Below are 14,675 nucleotides of genomic sequence, written 5' to 3' on the forward strand. Positions count from 1 at the left end.
CAGAAATATATATATATTTATATATCTATATTTACTTATTATAATAATAATATATTTATAAGAATCCGGAAAAAAAAAAAATGACCCCCGCTGTTTTGGCTCTCAGTGTGTAGCAGCATCAAATGTGTTAAGGAGAAATGGGATTTTTTTTAAACTGAATTATACAGTTATTCTGCCCCTCCGTGGGACTTGGAATGCATGAGAAAGTGCTGTGCTGATTTCGATCCTTCATTTTTCTTCCATTTCGTCTCTTCCTGGAGACTCTCTACAGATCTCACCGCCGCGGCTTTTCACATCTGAACACGGGGAGGAAGACAGAACAGAGGGACAGTTTAGAAATACATAGGTAGAGCACAAGAAAACCGATACACAATGGGGGGAAATTCTAAATTTGCACAAATTTTCTAAATGATCCCAACAGTTTTTAGACCAAAATGTACAGTGTTGAAGTTTCACCAGAACTTGAAAATCATTGTTAAATCCTTCAGGGGACCAAGTGCATGTAGCGATTGGTCCTGTTCTGATCTGTGCTATGGTTGGAATTCTCCAGGGCACAATGTGCATATGGCGCTTGGTCCTGTTCTTACCTATGGTCGGAATACTTGAGGGAACCAAGTGCAGGTAGCACTTTGTCCTGATCTGATCTGTGCGGTGGTCAGAATTCCCCAGGGGACCACGTGCATGCAGCGCTTGGTCCTGTTCTGATCTGTGCTCCGGTCGGGATTCTCCAGGGGGCCAAGTGCATGTAGCGCTTGGTCCTGTTCTGATCTGTGGTTGGAATTCTCCAGGGGACAATGTGCATGTAGCATTTGGTCCTGTTCTGATCTGTGAATTCTCCAGGGGCCCAAGTGCATGTAGCGATTGGTCCTGTTCTGATCTGTGCTGTGGTTGGAATTCTCCAGGGGACAATGTGCATGTAGCATTTGGTCCTGTTCTGATCTGTGAATTCTCCAGGGGCCCAAGTGCATGTAGCGATTGGTCCTGTTCTGATCTGTGCTGTGTTTGGAATTCTCCAGGGGACCAAGTGCATGTAGCACTTGGTCCTGTTTTGATCCATGTTGTGGATGGGAAATATAAGCACTTTTTTTGTGCTGACTGTCGCTTCACCCCAGGATTCTTATGGTGTGACTACAGCACAGAACTCTAGCCACCCCCCGCCCCCTCATCCTCTGAGCCCACACACCACGTGTGTGTGTGTGTGTGTGTGTTTCCTCCCTCTTGCCAGTCATTAGCCAGCTGTCACCTGGATGTAGTTGCTCTCCCAGTAGTTGGCCACCAAGGTGAGGTAACTGATATAGAGCCAGTATCACCTCCTCCAACACCATTTGCAGCTTTACCATATCCTCACCCCATGCATATCTTAGTTGTCTTTCCTCCTGTGCACAAGCAAGCCCAGACCCACCAGCCTACTAGAGTAGTAGCTGGTGTCTTGCGTTGTTAAAATGACGGTGCTCAGCTCCATCGTTCCGACTGACAGAGACGAGCGGTCATTTCCCCTTCTCTCGTTAGAGATTCGAATCCTTGTGAGCAGCATGGTCACACAGCAGTTCGGAGAAGAGCGGCATGCTGTCGGCTACACCAGCTCACCAACCACAGCACGTATCTGAGCAGTCCAGGACCACATGCACTTGGTGCCCTGGAGGGATTCAACAAGGATTTTCAACTTCTGTGGATACTTCTTCTTTATGCATCCCAAATAAAACTATTCATGGTTCTTCTAAAGCAGCACATTAACCAAAGCACCCAAGGTTTAGTTTGTGTAGACCATTATAATACGAATGAACTGGGCTCTTCTCTCTTTTTATTTGCACAGAAGGGCCAGTGACATTTAGAAGAAAGTGAGGACAGAGACGGGAATAAAAAGAATTCATTTCTGGCACAAACTGAGCAGAGAGAAAAAAAAAAAAGCTGAAAAGAATAAAAAAAAAAAAAAAAGAAGGATGATCATCAATAACTAGATCCTACAGTGTCCAGAGATGTGTGGAATAGGCTCTTTATTAGTAACCTTGGGTAAAAAGTCTGGAAGCTGGTCAGTGGATGAATCATTCGCACACTATCTACATATAAAAAAAACCCACACAGGGCAGGAGATTGTGCACCCTATTATTACACAGACGTGGCAATATGTAATCACTAATGCCCCATCCAGTCTGCTCATCTATGGCTTATGGGTGACAATACAAGGAGAGAACAAGGCATAGGGTGCACCTTCACCCCTATCTTAGGGTGCCAGGGTGCAGTACAAAAATTATTTTGGATTTAGTCTGAACGGTTGGGATGTGATCAGCAGGACAAACATTAAAAGACTTAAATTTACACATTTCAAAAGGCTTTTATTTTCTTAGGAAGCACATTCCATCCCATCACTTCTAAAGCCAAACTGTACATGAATGCATCTGCTAGGAGATGGAAATAAAATGGAGGAAGAAGCAGGTGTTATTTGGGGTAACTTACTTTGCTGCACAGAGGTGGCACAGCGCATGTTAGTGAGCGAGGTCAGCGGAAAGAGGGGCCCCATATGGCTGGACTGCTCTAGGACTCTTGCCTCTCCTAGTGGAAGACAACATACTGCTCTAATTGGGTTCCCTGTGGAAGCTCTATCAAAAATAACATTCCAGCTGTGATGCAGTTGGGTTCCTTCCACTCTGGTCAACATAGAGTGTGTGTAGGACAGGGGTAGCCAAACTCCGGCCCTCCAGCTGTGGTGGAACTCCAAATCCCCATGAAGCATGGCAAGATCTCACAGCCACGACTCCCGGAGAGAGGCATCATGGGATTTCACCACAGCTGGAGGGCCGGAGTTTGGCTACCCCTGGTATAGGACCTCAACACATAATAGATGTGATGGATGGATGGATGTAGAATCTCCTCCATATAGTATAGCACAGACTAAGTCTCTAAAGGATTCTCTCCACCATTGCACACGTTTAAATAAACCCAAACAGATCTACATTTCTGCACATTAAAAAGATATTTATGGGTATTTAAAGGGATCTGAAGAGCACAATCTGTGCTATGCACCATTTGGGTATGTGAAACCCATATACAGATACTGTAATGTTTGGCTCAGTCTCTGACCTGCGAACTCGGGTCACGTGACATCTGGGGGAGTTGACGTCACATATCAGTCCGAATCCAGACCTAGAGTCCTTCTGACCTCCACTAATAAATGACAGGACAAGTATATCTGTAGAAGACTTGTTACTTGAAGTGTTGTTAATGTGCATGTTTAGACTCCAACTACGGAGCACAGAGAGGATGAAGGACAGAGTATCAGAGAGGGACAGAGATAGGAACAGAGCACTAGAACTTTGAGAAGACAGTTTCAAGCAGCAATCAGCAGTAACAAGCAGCTCTATCTTTGCATTTGCATTTGGATTTTCCATGTGTGAGTAAAACCAACCTGCAAGTCCTTTCGTTTAACTCAAGCTGCCTCGTTTTGCAACGTGAGTCTGTGTTTTTACAGGAACATTTACAGGTCTTGGGGTCTTGGACAAACAAGTGTTTTCTCCTCTCTGTGTCTGTGCAAGGCTCACAAAGACTGCAAAAAGCAAAAGGAAAAAAAAAAAAGAAGTTCTAAGCTACAGCGCAACAGCAAGAGAAATGTCAACATGCATTACTCCTGAACATATATTACAAGCAATCCCTCCAAAATCACAGAACCCCCCCCCTTCCTGAGGTGGCCACCAGCCTGCCCCGCTTTTAGACCTCCCATTCTAACACATTGGGAGACATAAAGGCAGAGCAGGTCAACTTGAATGGAAGGTGGACACCAAAAAGGGTTGCTGGAATACTTCATAACCCAATCTCTATGAACAGCCCTTTAAGTGAGTGGCCTCCATGTTGAGTAGCCCTTTCAACGCACAAGGTGGCTTGTTCTCTCTCTCCCCCCCCCCCCCCCAAACTACCGGTGTGCTCCTTGACCAATATTCAGCCACCTTCCTGTGTTCTCGTTCGAAGACAAATAAGAGAAGCAGAAGGAAGCAGACACTGCGTAGCATTAGAAAGCTGCATTTGGAAGGGGGATATGCAATTAATTTTTTAAATGAGGAGCACCTTATTATATATATATATATTTTTTTTATGCAAGATATGCATGATCAGTTCATATAATTCACATTTCTGTGAGTGAGTTAATTTAATTAGAGAGTGTTAATCAAAGACTGGCAAGAGAACAGAAATTAAGAACCCAAATTCAGCAAACCTTCCAAATGCAGTATTTTAGGATTAGAGGAGAGCGTAAGTAGAGCAAAGTGTAGCTGAGAGAATGTGCTAGGCGCTACCTCTTTGTCCTTGTTAATAGGAAAACCAACAATATTTCATCACCACGTTTATGTGCAACACTCAGGAGAGTAGAAAATGGCTGCGCCCACGTCACTTGTGTACTATGCCCACAGTCTCTAGACCATGCTAGAATTTACTCAATTGGCTTCTAAAAAGGTATAAAACAGCAACATTTTTAAAACGATGGCCCTATTCCAGCGGTCTACGTTAGTTGTAGATCAGTGGCAGTTTAAATCTCGGAGAAGTACACATTTCAAGGGATAACATCAGCCATTTTGCTACCTCTCCAAACCCCAGCCAAAGCACGGTGTATGCGTGTGTTAAGTGACTGCAGTCTCACTTAGGACCCAAGGTGAAGCAGATATGTTTTTCAGTAGTTTCCCCATTACAAGAGCAGGACCCAAGGTGAAGCAGATCCGTTTTTCAGCGGTTTCCCCATAACTAGGAGCACGAAAGATCAACTACAAAGACAACTGCAATCAAATTAAAAAGAAAAGTAATTTAGTACGAGTCGTATGCAACTGATAGATGAATTTGGAGGCTGCCTTCTGGGCAAACCTAGATATCTAGGTGTTAGGTCGATATAGAAGAGTTGCCTCCTGATAAAAGGTAAAGGACAAGTGGCTGATATGAATGGTGGCATCACTTTGGCTCATAGAGAGACTGCTCGTTGTGATAGCCTAGTGGGAATGGGAACAATGGAGAGACCACTGTGACTGCATTGACCGCAATTAATGATCTTATAGATCCAAGCTTCATGTTGAATTGTAAGGCGGCCTGTGTGCCCAGGCCTGGGAATCCGATTGGGAAAGAAAAAAAAACTATACCAAAGTGGAACAGTTGTCCAAAGTTCTTTGTCACAGTTGCAATGTTTATCACAGCCTATAGAATACAGAAGCCAGCTAACAGACAGCCCATTTATAAGCCTAGCAATCTTGCATGTCACAATGACCAATGTGCCAATAGAACCGCAATCAAGCAATGGACTGTGAATGGATACCACCACCGGTGTCATCAGAAGCCACCACCACTTCATCCCCACCAAGATAAGCTGACCTAATGTAATCATGAGATCTAAAGAGGCGGAGAGAAACCCCAGAGAAGAACTAGCGACCTCTACGGAAAGAATTGCTGCTATCCCAGAATCTGGAAATGGAAGGGTGGAAGCCTCAATGGTTGGAGCACCACTGCTCCCATACCTGAGCTGCAAGAACTTTTCTAATAGAGGCCACAACCAGGAACGAGGTCAGAGGTAATCCAATCAGTTGCTGGGGTCTTTCATATCTCAGCATTAATAAGCTTAAAACACCAAGTCTCATGATGACATTAAGACAGCGCAATACATCCCCCCCCCCCTTTCCCGGTCCATATTTACCCATCACCACAAAGCCCCTCAATTACACATCCCCGATTTCCATTTACCCCAATCCGCAAGACACAAGCAGATTAATGGGATTAATTTGTGGAATGATATGAAACAATGCCGTGTTTTATTGGGGTGTTCCGTGTTTTTTTTTAGTGAGCACGCGATACAAACGTACAAGCGGTGCGATTTGTACCGGATTTTCTTGCGCTTTCGTTTAAGGCCCTTCCCTCGTTTTGCTTTTCTGGAAGAAAAAAAATAAAAAACAGAGAGCGAGAGACAGAGAGAAAAGGGCAAAAAACGAGAGAAACTAGAGCAGCATGGGAGGCGGGTATGGGAGACGTAGGGTGCCTGGTAGCAGAGTTAATATGTTGGATTAGGTATTCCAGATGAGGTTGCCTTTTACCCAAGTTCTTCTCCAATGTGGGGAAACCATCAAACTACGCTTCTAGGGAGCAGTCAAGGAATGAGAAATGAACCACCAATGAGGCCTTTGGTAACTGCAAACGCAGATTGGGGTTAATGCTGTGCAGTGTTAACGAATACCTCTGGAACTTCTGATCTATTTCCAGTAACGAACATGATGACATCATATTGCTTCCCAGTGTTTGAAACCTTAGACTGTATACCCACCCATACAGGACAGCCAACATGTGTATCCGATACTTAGGATTCTTCTACATTAATGGAAGAATGCTTTAGACAATACTTGGACAGTCACAAGTATAACCTTACTCCAGCACCGAGATGGTTTACAGGAGGAGGCCTCTCTGAGAACAAGGACAGTTTATCTGTAACTTCTAATTACATGGCTGCTGTAGAATCAGATAGATACTGGCTGTTGTCTTGGGGCAGATGCATACAGGTCTTTGTACCTGCCTGGATAATACCTGCATGATGTGCTGGAATGCAGCAAAACTATGACTAGGCCCACATATACAAACAGGAAGGCTGAGGATAGCGGCAGCGTGACCGCTCCCTATCTACTGCCATCTCTGCACAGATGTTGTCACGGACTGTGAAAAGGCATCATACTCGGCCAGCACCTGTCCAGATCATCGTTTATCAGCGTGCTGAGAAGATCAGTTTGCTGGTGGGAGCAAAGTCAGAAGCAATGTCACTGCAGTTATCTCCCCCTTCCTAATTATGAAGCTGCATGAAGAACAGAGGTGACCTTTCCCACACACGTGGCTGGATATTAATAGTAAGCCTAATAGGAAAAACATCTCTCTCTCTCGAGCAGAGCATTGTGGGACGTGCCCTCAAGTAGTATTTCCATGGCCTTGCTCAGACCCTTCCAGCAGGTGACTCCGAGGTTTGGAGCAAACTTAAAAGCAGAAAGGCCCAGCTGTGCTAAATGATTATTGCATCTTGGTGTATATATAAACCTGAGGCAAGAGGAAGACTTTACAATGAGTGCCTAAGCTTAAAATACCGTAGAAGCCCAAGGCCTCAAACCCCATGGGAGCAAGCAGAAAAACTTTTAAGATATAAATCACAGTTTCCTTAAAAACCTGGACTAGAACTATAGTAGACACAACTGAGCCTTACGGCATGGCATATCTTTTTTGCACATGTCCTGGTCCCCTAATTTCAGATGACTGATTCATTCTAAAATACCTCCCGATTGCACGACATCACAACTGCCAGAACCCAGCTACAAACAGGTTAACACCTCAAATCCTAGAGCTTCATGCTACCAGCAGCATAGAAGCATGATGCTGCAAGAGGGTTTGAAAAGAAGCTTCAGCTGCACTGATGCCAGGTGGCAAGTTTCAACAGGGTTTAAGAAGCCGCCCTTACTGTATCCCCCCTGGGCTTTTATCCACCCCACCTCTCCACTAAAACGAAAGTGCTGGGGACTAACACTGGGGCCTATAAAGCTGGGTGTTCTGGAGAAGAGGACCTGAACCTTGCCTAATAAGATGGAGAATACAACTCTGCCCCGATCTACGTCAACAACCTCGTCTGAAAATATCACCCAAACAGTCCACTTCGTTCCTTCCAAGACCTCCTGCTATCTAGTTCCCTCATCACCTCCTCCCATGCTTGCCTCTAGGACTTCTCCAGAGGCTCGTCCATCCCCTAGAACTCCCTAATCGACCAGCATGGCCATCTCCCACTAAGTCTGCCTTTAAAAGGAGAATTATGGGGTTAGGGCTTTTCCACCATAGTTCTCCTAAGAGTCACGGGAGAACACAAACTAGCGTCCTCCCGTAACCCAAAGCTCAGTATACCGCGAGCCAGCAGTACCTGCTCCCTCACCCGTCCATTTTGCCAGTCAGCGCTGGAGGATCGGAGCGGGGGAAATCCCTGCAGGGAGCCGTGAGTGACAATCACGGCTCTCTGCAGGGATAGATCGAGAAGTGAGCGAGCGACGCTATGCGTTCGCTCACTTCCCGATCTACTGAGCCGACCTGTGACAGTTTCATTGTCACAGGTCGGCTCAGATTATGAGGCTGAGTGAAAATCACTCGCCTCATAATTCTCCTTCGGTCGCTAAAAAAAAAATCTCTTCACGGAAGCCTATCCCAATTCTACCTTACAACAGAAATCTGACTTTCTCAAACAACTCATTACCACACAGTTACTACCTTTTGTATCACTGGCGCTTCCCTTTTGGGTTGTAAGTTCCCACGAGCAGGGCCCTCCTAACCAATCCCTTGGGAGACATATTCGGTTTATGTTGCTATAGTCACTATATTAAACCTGAATAATAATAATACACCATTAAGGTCACAGTAAAAATAAATCGAGTATTACAGGAAGGAAAAGCAGATTATTAGAGGTGTATAGATTATACAGCGATTGGTTTTCCTCTAGACTAGAGAACATGCGTAGAATCAAGACCCATGCTCCATTCACCAAAAAGGTTAGAATTACCCAGAGCTCATCAAGATAGTAGACGCTGGGGGTTGCAATCTGGGATGATCCGATCCCACAAAGACCCCTCGCCTACTATACAGCAGAATTAGAGAAGCAGAGAACATGAAGGATGTGGACGCTGTATGGAGGCACACTGCTAAAATGTGCTGAGGAGCATCAGTCACAATACGCTCACCTCCCCTTCCTCCATTGTCTAAAACATATCATACATATCATCTATAAAAACAGTCCATGCTCCGATAAGCTCATTTCCATATCAATGGCCGAACAAGCGCAGAGCTATGCCTTGCTCACGCATTAGAGGGTACAGCAGTCTGTCTATTCATGGACATTATCCAGCTTGGTCCATTAACCCCCCTGGAGTAGCAAGAACTTCCAGCGTAGGAAGGGTTAATGACAGGTGAATCATTTCAATGTGACAGGTCACTAAAAGAAAAACAAAAAGGTCACTTACTTTTCCTGTTGGACTCTAACTTCTTGGACTTCTTTCTTTGGTCTGGAAAAGAAGAAAAGGATAATTATTTGATGGGAGGAAAGAGGACCACCAGCTGATGACGGCCGGTACACGGCGGCGGGTCTGGTTTCACATAACGTGCGGCAATTCCTCACCTGCATACACACTGGTTGTGTTGCTGGAAACTCTTTTGCACATAGTTCTGACTGCTATGAGGCCTAAGCATCATGATCTGCAAGAAAAGAAGAAGCAAAAATCGTAAATTCTCCTCACTCATCACCTTAGCTGGAGACCTGTATAAAAAACGGGAAGCAGGGCTGGGCAAAGCGGTAGGCAGAAGAGGAGGCCACCATGGGTTCTTCAGCAGAATGGGGGCACAAAAAGGGGCAGGACTTGCAACCTATGCTCCTGATGTAGTTCACGTGGTGGTGGGCGTGATGGTGGGTAATGGGGCACAACGTCTTTTATCGCCTTGAGGTGCTAAAAGGACCGTGTCCCGGGCCCTGACGCAAAGTCTTCTCAACATGCAATTTCTTAAACTTCACTACATTGGAAAAGTGTTATGCCAACCACAACATATAGAAAAAAAATGGTGCCCCGGGAAAGTTAATCGGTGCTCCCAGTGATACAAGTCCCTGAGGGGGGTATAAAGATCTTGAAGACTCCCATGTGGTACCTGCATACAAGTCCCTGCCTGAGGGGGGTATAAAGATCTTGAAGACTCCTATGTGGTACCTGCATACAAGTCCCTGAGGGGGGTATAAAGATCTTGAAGACTCCTATGTGGTACCTGCATACAAGTCCCTGAGGGGGGTATAAAGATCTTGAAGACTCCTATGTGGTACCTGCATACAAGTCCCTGAGGGGGGGTATAAAGATCTTGAAGACTCCTATGTGGTACCTGCATACAAGTCCCTGAGGGGGGGTATAAAGATCTTGAAGACTCCTATGTGGTACCTGCATTGTGATGTTGTGCGTCCCTGTCGGCACACATTCCAGAGTCTCGTCGCTGCAGCAGCCTGCACATCTCATCAGTGCCACGCAGCTTGGCTTGAAGATGTACTCCACCTCATCTGGGTACTCCTGGAGTACGTCCACCAAGGTCTCCCGAACCTGGCACACACTGCGCTCATATACTTGCAAGAATGAAACCACTGTACAAAAACAAAACAAAAAAAATACATGAAAAGGAAGATCCGTCAGGAAATCCCACAAATCCGCCCAACCACGAGCAAGATTGCCACCTAAACAATGAACTCCCTTTAGGCCCCCTAACAGGTAGGCTTTTAAGCTGTGATAAGCCTCTTAGCGTTTTTAAAAGCAGAGGTTTACTTCCGCCTTAACTTCCTATGCGTTCGCTGCACTGAACTTTCCCCATCAGTATTGCCAACAGTGCCCAGTTCTCTTTGCAGGCTACAGAACACCTACCCCTATGCTATGGGGAAGAGAAGAGAAGTGTTCCTCAAAAGATACCATGGGTAAGCGTTGTCACCCTAGGATAGGTAGTGGCCAAGTGGCATTGGGGGGGGGGGGGGTTGGAATGCCGCCACCACACCCATGTAATAATTGCCCCGGAACGTGCTACTGAAAAGTCTGCCCGTTAGATCAGGCCATGGCATGGCTGTAGGAATGAGGAGCCCCCGAATGAAATTCAGAAATTCTCAGCGTCTGGAGTCCTTCTAAGGGAGGAATATCTCCAGCTACATGTGCGGGAACTAATTAGAGCCGCATTTCTCAACAAGAGGACAAAGACAGCTAGTCAAGAAGTGTTCGGCCACATGGTGTCTGGATTAGCAGGACACATTCCCTCGCAGTATCTGCGTCCCGGTGTGATTGTTTCATTGGCTGCTGGGATTAGAGCTAAAGCCCTAAAAAATCCTACTGGGTTCCCAGCCAGTGCCTAGTGGCGGTTATAGGAACTTCCATCCAGCTGGGGGCCAGTCATGGACCCAGAACACATCCCCATACCCTTCCTTTCCCAAAATCTACAAAAGACTGCATTTCACCAAACCTGGAAAGAGTAATAATCATTCTCCTGCCAATTATAGTATTTTAGCACTGGCAGCAGCTGCGCTCCCATGCTGAGCCACTGGACCTTCTAAAAGGAAACTACTTGTGCATTCAGATACATACAAGCTTGTGTCTCTCCCCCACAGACCGCAAGATTGAGATTTACAGATCCTGAACTATCACTGCATATTACATGGGCAGTCACTGCATTCTCCTATTCATATCACTGCATATTACATGGGCAGTCACTGCATTCTCCTATTCATATCACTGCATGTTACATGGGCAGTCCCTGCACTCTCCTATGTATATCCCTGCATGTTACATGGGCAGTCCCTGCACTCTCCTATGTATATCCCTGCATGTTACATGGGCAGTCCCTGCACTCTTCTATGTATATCCCTGCATGTTACATGGGCAGTCACTGCATGTTACATGGGCAGTCCCTGCACTCTTCTATGTATATCCCTGCATGTTACATGGGCAGTCCCAGCACTCTCCTATTCATATCCCTGCATATTACATGTGCAGTCACTGCACTCTCTTGCTGCCCCATACTTGCTACTATACTGCTGCACTTGGAATTTGCACAAAAGGAAATCAAATATAAACAGAACTTTTCATTTGGGTACACACAGCATCGGGTTTTGGCACCAGCGCAGAGCGGCTATCTAATCTCCATCAGACATTTCTCCAGAACTTTTCAAAACAACCAGCAGAAAGTAAATGGGACGCGAGCTCGGGTCAGCGTCCGTGGGGACCGCTGGCGTGTAGGACTGCAAGCATTACAAGCTGCCCTGCGGTTGGAGATGACATCATGGAAAACCATCCCCTACACCAGCAAGGTGTATGCCAGGGACAGGGATGGCGGATATTCTGCAGAGCATCGCCATGAATGGTCACCCGAGATCCGGGGAGCGCGTGATGATACTATTGGAAGCTCCTACCAATAACGTCGCTGGCTCAGCCGCTCGGTGATGCAGTCAGATGATTCGTGACTAGCTAACAATGCCACCACGGAGTGACAGAGCATTTCCCCGCGCCCCCCCTCCTGCTGCACGCTCCCCACGTTTCAACAGCTTAAAATAAACGGGCTGACTAATCTTAAACCACTGCAGGCGGGATAATAATAGGAAATAACAATGCGAGTGAATTCTTCCTTTGCCGACTGACATAGAACCATATTTTGTACAGTCAGGCGACACCAGCCACTATGCCCGCCGCACCGGAGAGGGAAATCTTGTCATTGTATAATATTAGGACCCAGGTGCCGCACGTAGGCAGCGTTATCAGCAAGCGATCAGCGACACACGTGACCGCACTCCTCTGCTAGCCAAGCACAAATTGCCACTTCTGTACTCGGCTCCCGGACCGCATAAGAGCACGCGGCAGACATTCTGTTTGCCTGAAGAAGCAACCGCTGTTCCGAAACGTCGCTATATGATGTGATAGCAATCGAGTCAATAAACCGTTTGTGACTTGAAATTCTATTGGAGTGCGAGTGACTTTATACATACACTTATCTTGGATTGCAGAGGCATCTGCAGTCACTTTGACACCCACCTGACTCCAAGGGTAATTTTCGGTCAGGAGTGCGATGGGTTCACTGGATTTTAGACATAATATAGAACGCCAGTGGCTTCTATGAAGTTAACAGAACGCACAATACAGCAAAAAAAAAACAAAAAAACTGCATGACAAAAACACAGAAAAAAGACATGACCCTTACCTTGTGTGGACTTGTACTCCTTTTCTTGTGTAGGGGCCGCCTGGGAAAGCTGCAGTTAAGAAAAAAAGATACACAAAAAGGTCAGAAAAAGGTGCAACATTGTATGTAAGAGGGGCACACATTTCTATAAAGTTTTATTGAAAGGATACAACAAGAAAGATTCAGAGCAGAATCTGCATGTCCAGGAGCATACAACTAAAGACAACATATGCGTCCTTGTATAATCTGATACAAATGCCATCTTACATATATACACTGAGTGGCCAGATTATTATGACCACCTGACGTTTGTAGGCAAATTAGCTATAATTTGGCGCTGAAGTTGCTAGAGGGCCAGACCATTATAAATAGGGAAGCGGGTTGGTTACCACGACAGTAGAAGTGATTTGTTTCTGAAGATACGGGGAAACAACGCGATTTAACAGCCTTTGAACGTGGGATGATTGTTGGCGCTCGGAGCCATGGAGCGAGTATCAGCAAAACAGCAGAATTCCTTAAATGTTCAAGAGCAGCTGTTGTTAAAGTGTTTAAAGACCGGACTGTCAGCCGAAAATCTGGGTCTGAACGTGCGAATTGTGGCCGTCAGCGACTAGTCAATGTTAGGGCAGAACGGGGAGGGGCAAGACTGGTACAAGACAACAGAAGGGCAACAGTGCCGTGTCAGATTCCTCGCATCACCTTTCAACATCTCGTGGAGTCACGAGGCGGCCCAACGAAGTCATCTCATGGAGTCATCTCGTGGCCCAACGAAGTACTGATGGGGTGGTCATAATAATCTGGCCACTAAGTGTATATACCAGGGCCAGGTAACCTCGGCGCTGCTGCAGGACTACAAGTCCCATGAGGCTAAGCAAGATTGACAGCCACAGGCATGACTCCCAGAAAGAGAGGCATGGTGGGATCGGTAGTGTCAGTGCAGCTGGAGGGCCGAGGTTGACTACCCCTGGTATAGATAATGCAAAATGATGTTTGCATGGAAATAAAGAGATCCGTCAGCCACTTCGGTCATAGAAGATGTCGCCTCATTGATTACACGGAGCAGGAAGATGACGGATCGTGGAAATAAACCTGCTCACCCATAGCTAAGAAGATCTGAGGGGTGAACATTTTGATGGCGCCCCCGTCAGGGACAATGGAGTCTAGAACGCAGAGCTCGGCTACTGACCAATACCAGGGAAGAAGGACGTGTACTTGAAGAGTTAGGGATACAGTACGATTCCTATTATACAGGTTTGTTTATTTTATGCATCTGCTTCACACTGCATCCCAGCTTGTGAGCATGCGTAACCTCAAATAAAGGCCTGCAGTGGTTTACATTCCTCTTAGGCCGGGCACACAGATCACATTGCAGCTCATTCGGATCTGTGGGTGGCCCTGTTGGCACCACCCAGGTTGAAAAAAAAAAAAAGAGCTCACTTTTGCAGGTGCCAGCAGGACCACACACAAAATCGGATTTTGTAATCGGCTGAGATTCGATCTGTGCATGGAGCTGGGTGGCCTAAACACTGACAGCAGCCAATCAGCTCCAGGGTTTTTTTTTTTGTTTTTTTTTTAACAGCAGTAGCAGAAGCCAGGTGTTGGAATACAAGAGCCAAAAAGGGAAGATTCCTCCATCCGTGCTCTTTAGGGGGAACCGATTTCTCATTCTTCTTATTCGCCAGAACGAGAAATATCCTCAGGTGTACGGCCAGCTTTGGGGGGCTCTGTTATCTGGCACAGTTCTGCACACTCAGGAGCCGGAGGACAGTGATGTTAGGCAGCCTCTTGCAGAGGTCAGGTGACCTCCTAACCCCTGGAGGCCAAGCTAAAAACATGGGGGCCAACATATATAAATCTTTCACAGGTATGCCGGCACACAAAAAAGCATTTATTTTTTGCAGAAGGCTCTGGAGAATAACATGGAGGCCGCCATTGCTCGAATGCCAGTTTCCTGGCTGTCATGAGGACTT

At 46.2% G+C, this 14,675-nt stretch overlaps 1 protein-coding gene across 1 annotated transcript; it reads right to left on the bottom strand.

Annotated features, from left to right (window-relative positions):
* Positions 1 to 18: 18 nt before the first annotated feature.
* VEGFA (vascular endothelial growth factor A) lies at positions 19 to 12,781 on the bottom strand (the record flags this gene model as incomplete). The annotated part of the gene is made up of 7 exons (XM_018572174.1): positions 19 to 296; positions 3,404 to 3,541; positions 5,826 to 5,891; positions 8,988 to 9,029; positions 9,143 to 9,219; positions 9,945 to 10,141; positions 12,727 to 12,781. Coding segments are annotated over 7 exons (597 nt in total), but the record flags the coding sequence as incomplete, so codon positions are not given.
* Between the last annotated feature and the right edge of the window lie 1,894 nt (positions 12,782 to 14,675).

This window comes from Nanorana parkeri, unplaced genomic scaffold (genome assembly GCF_000935625.1).
Source record: "Nanorana parkeri isolate BGI_ZX_2015 unplaced genomic scaffold, ASM93562v1 scaffold1957, whole genome shotgun sequence".
NCBI lineage: Eukaryota > Metazoa > Chordata > Amphibia > Anura > Dicroglossidae > Nanorana > Nanorana parkeri.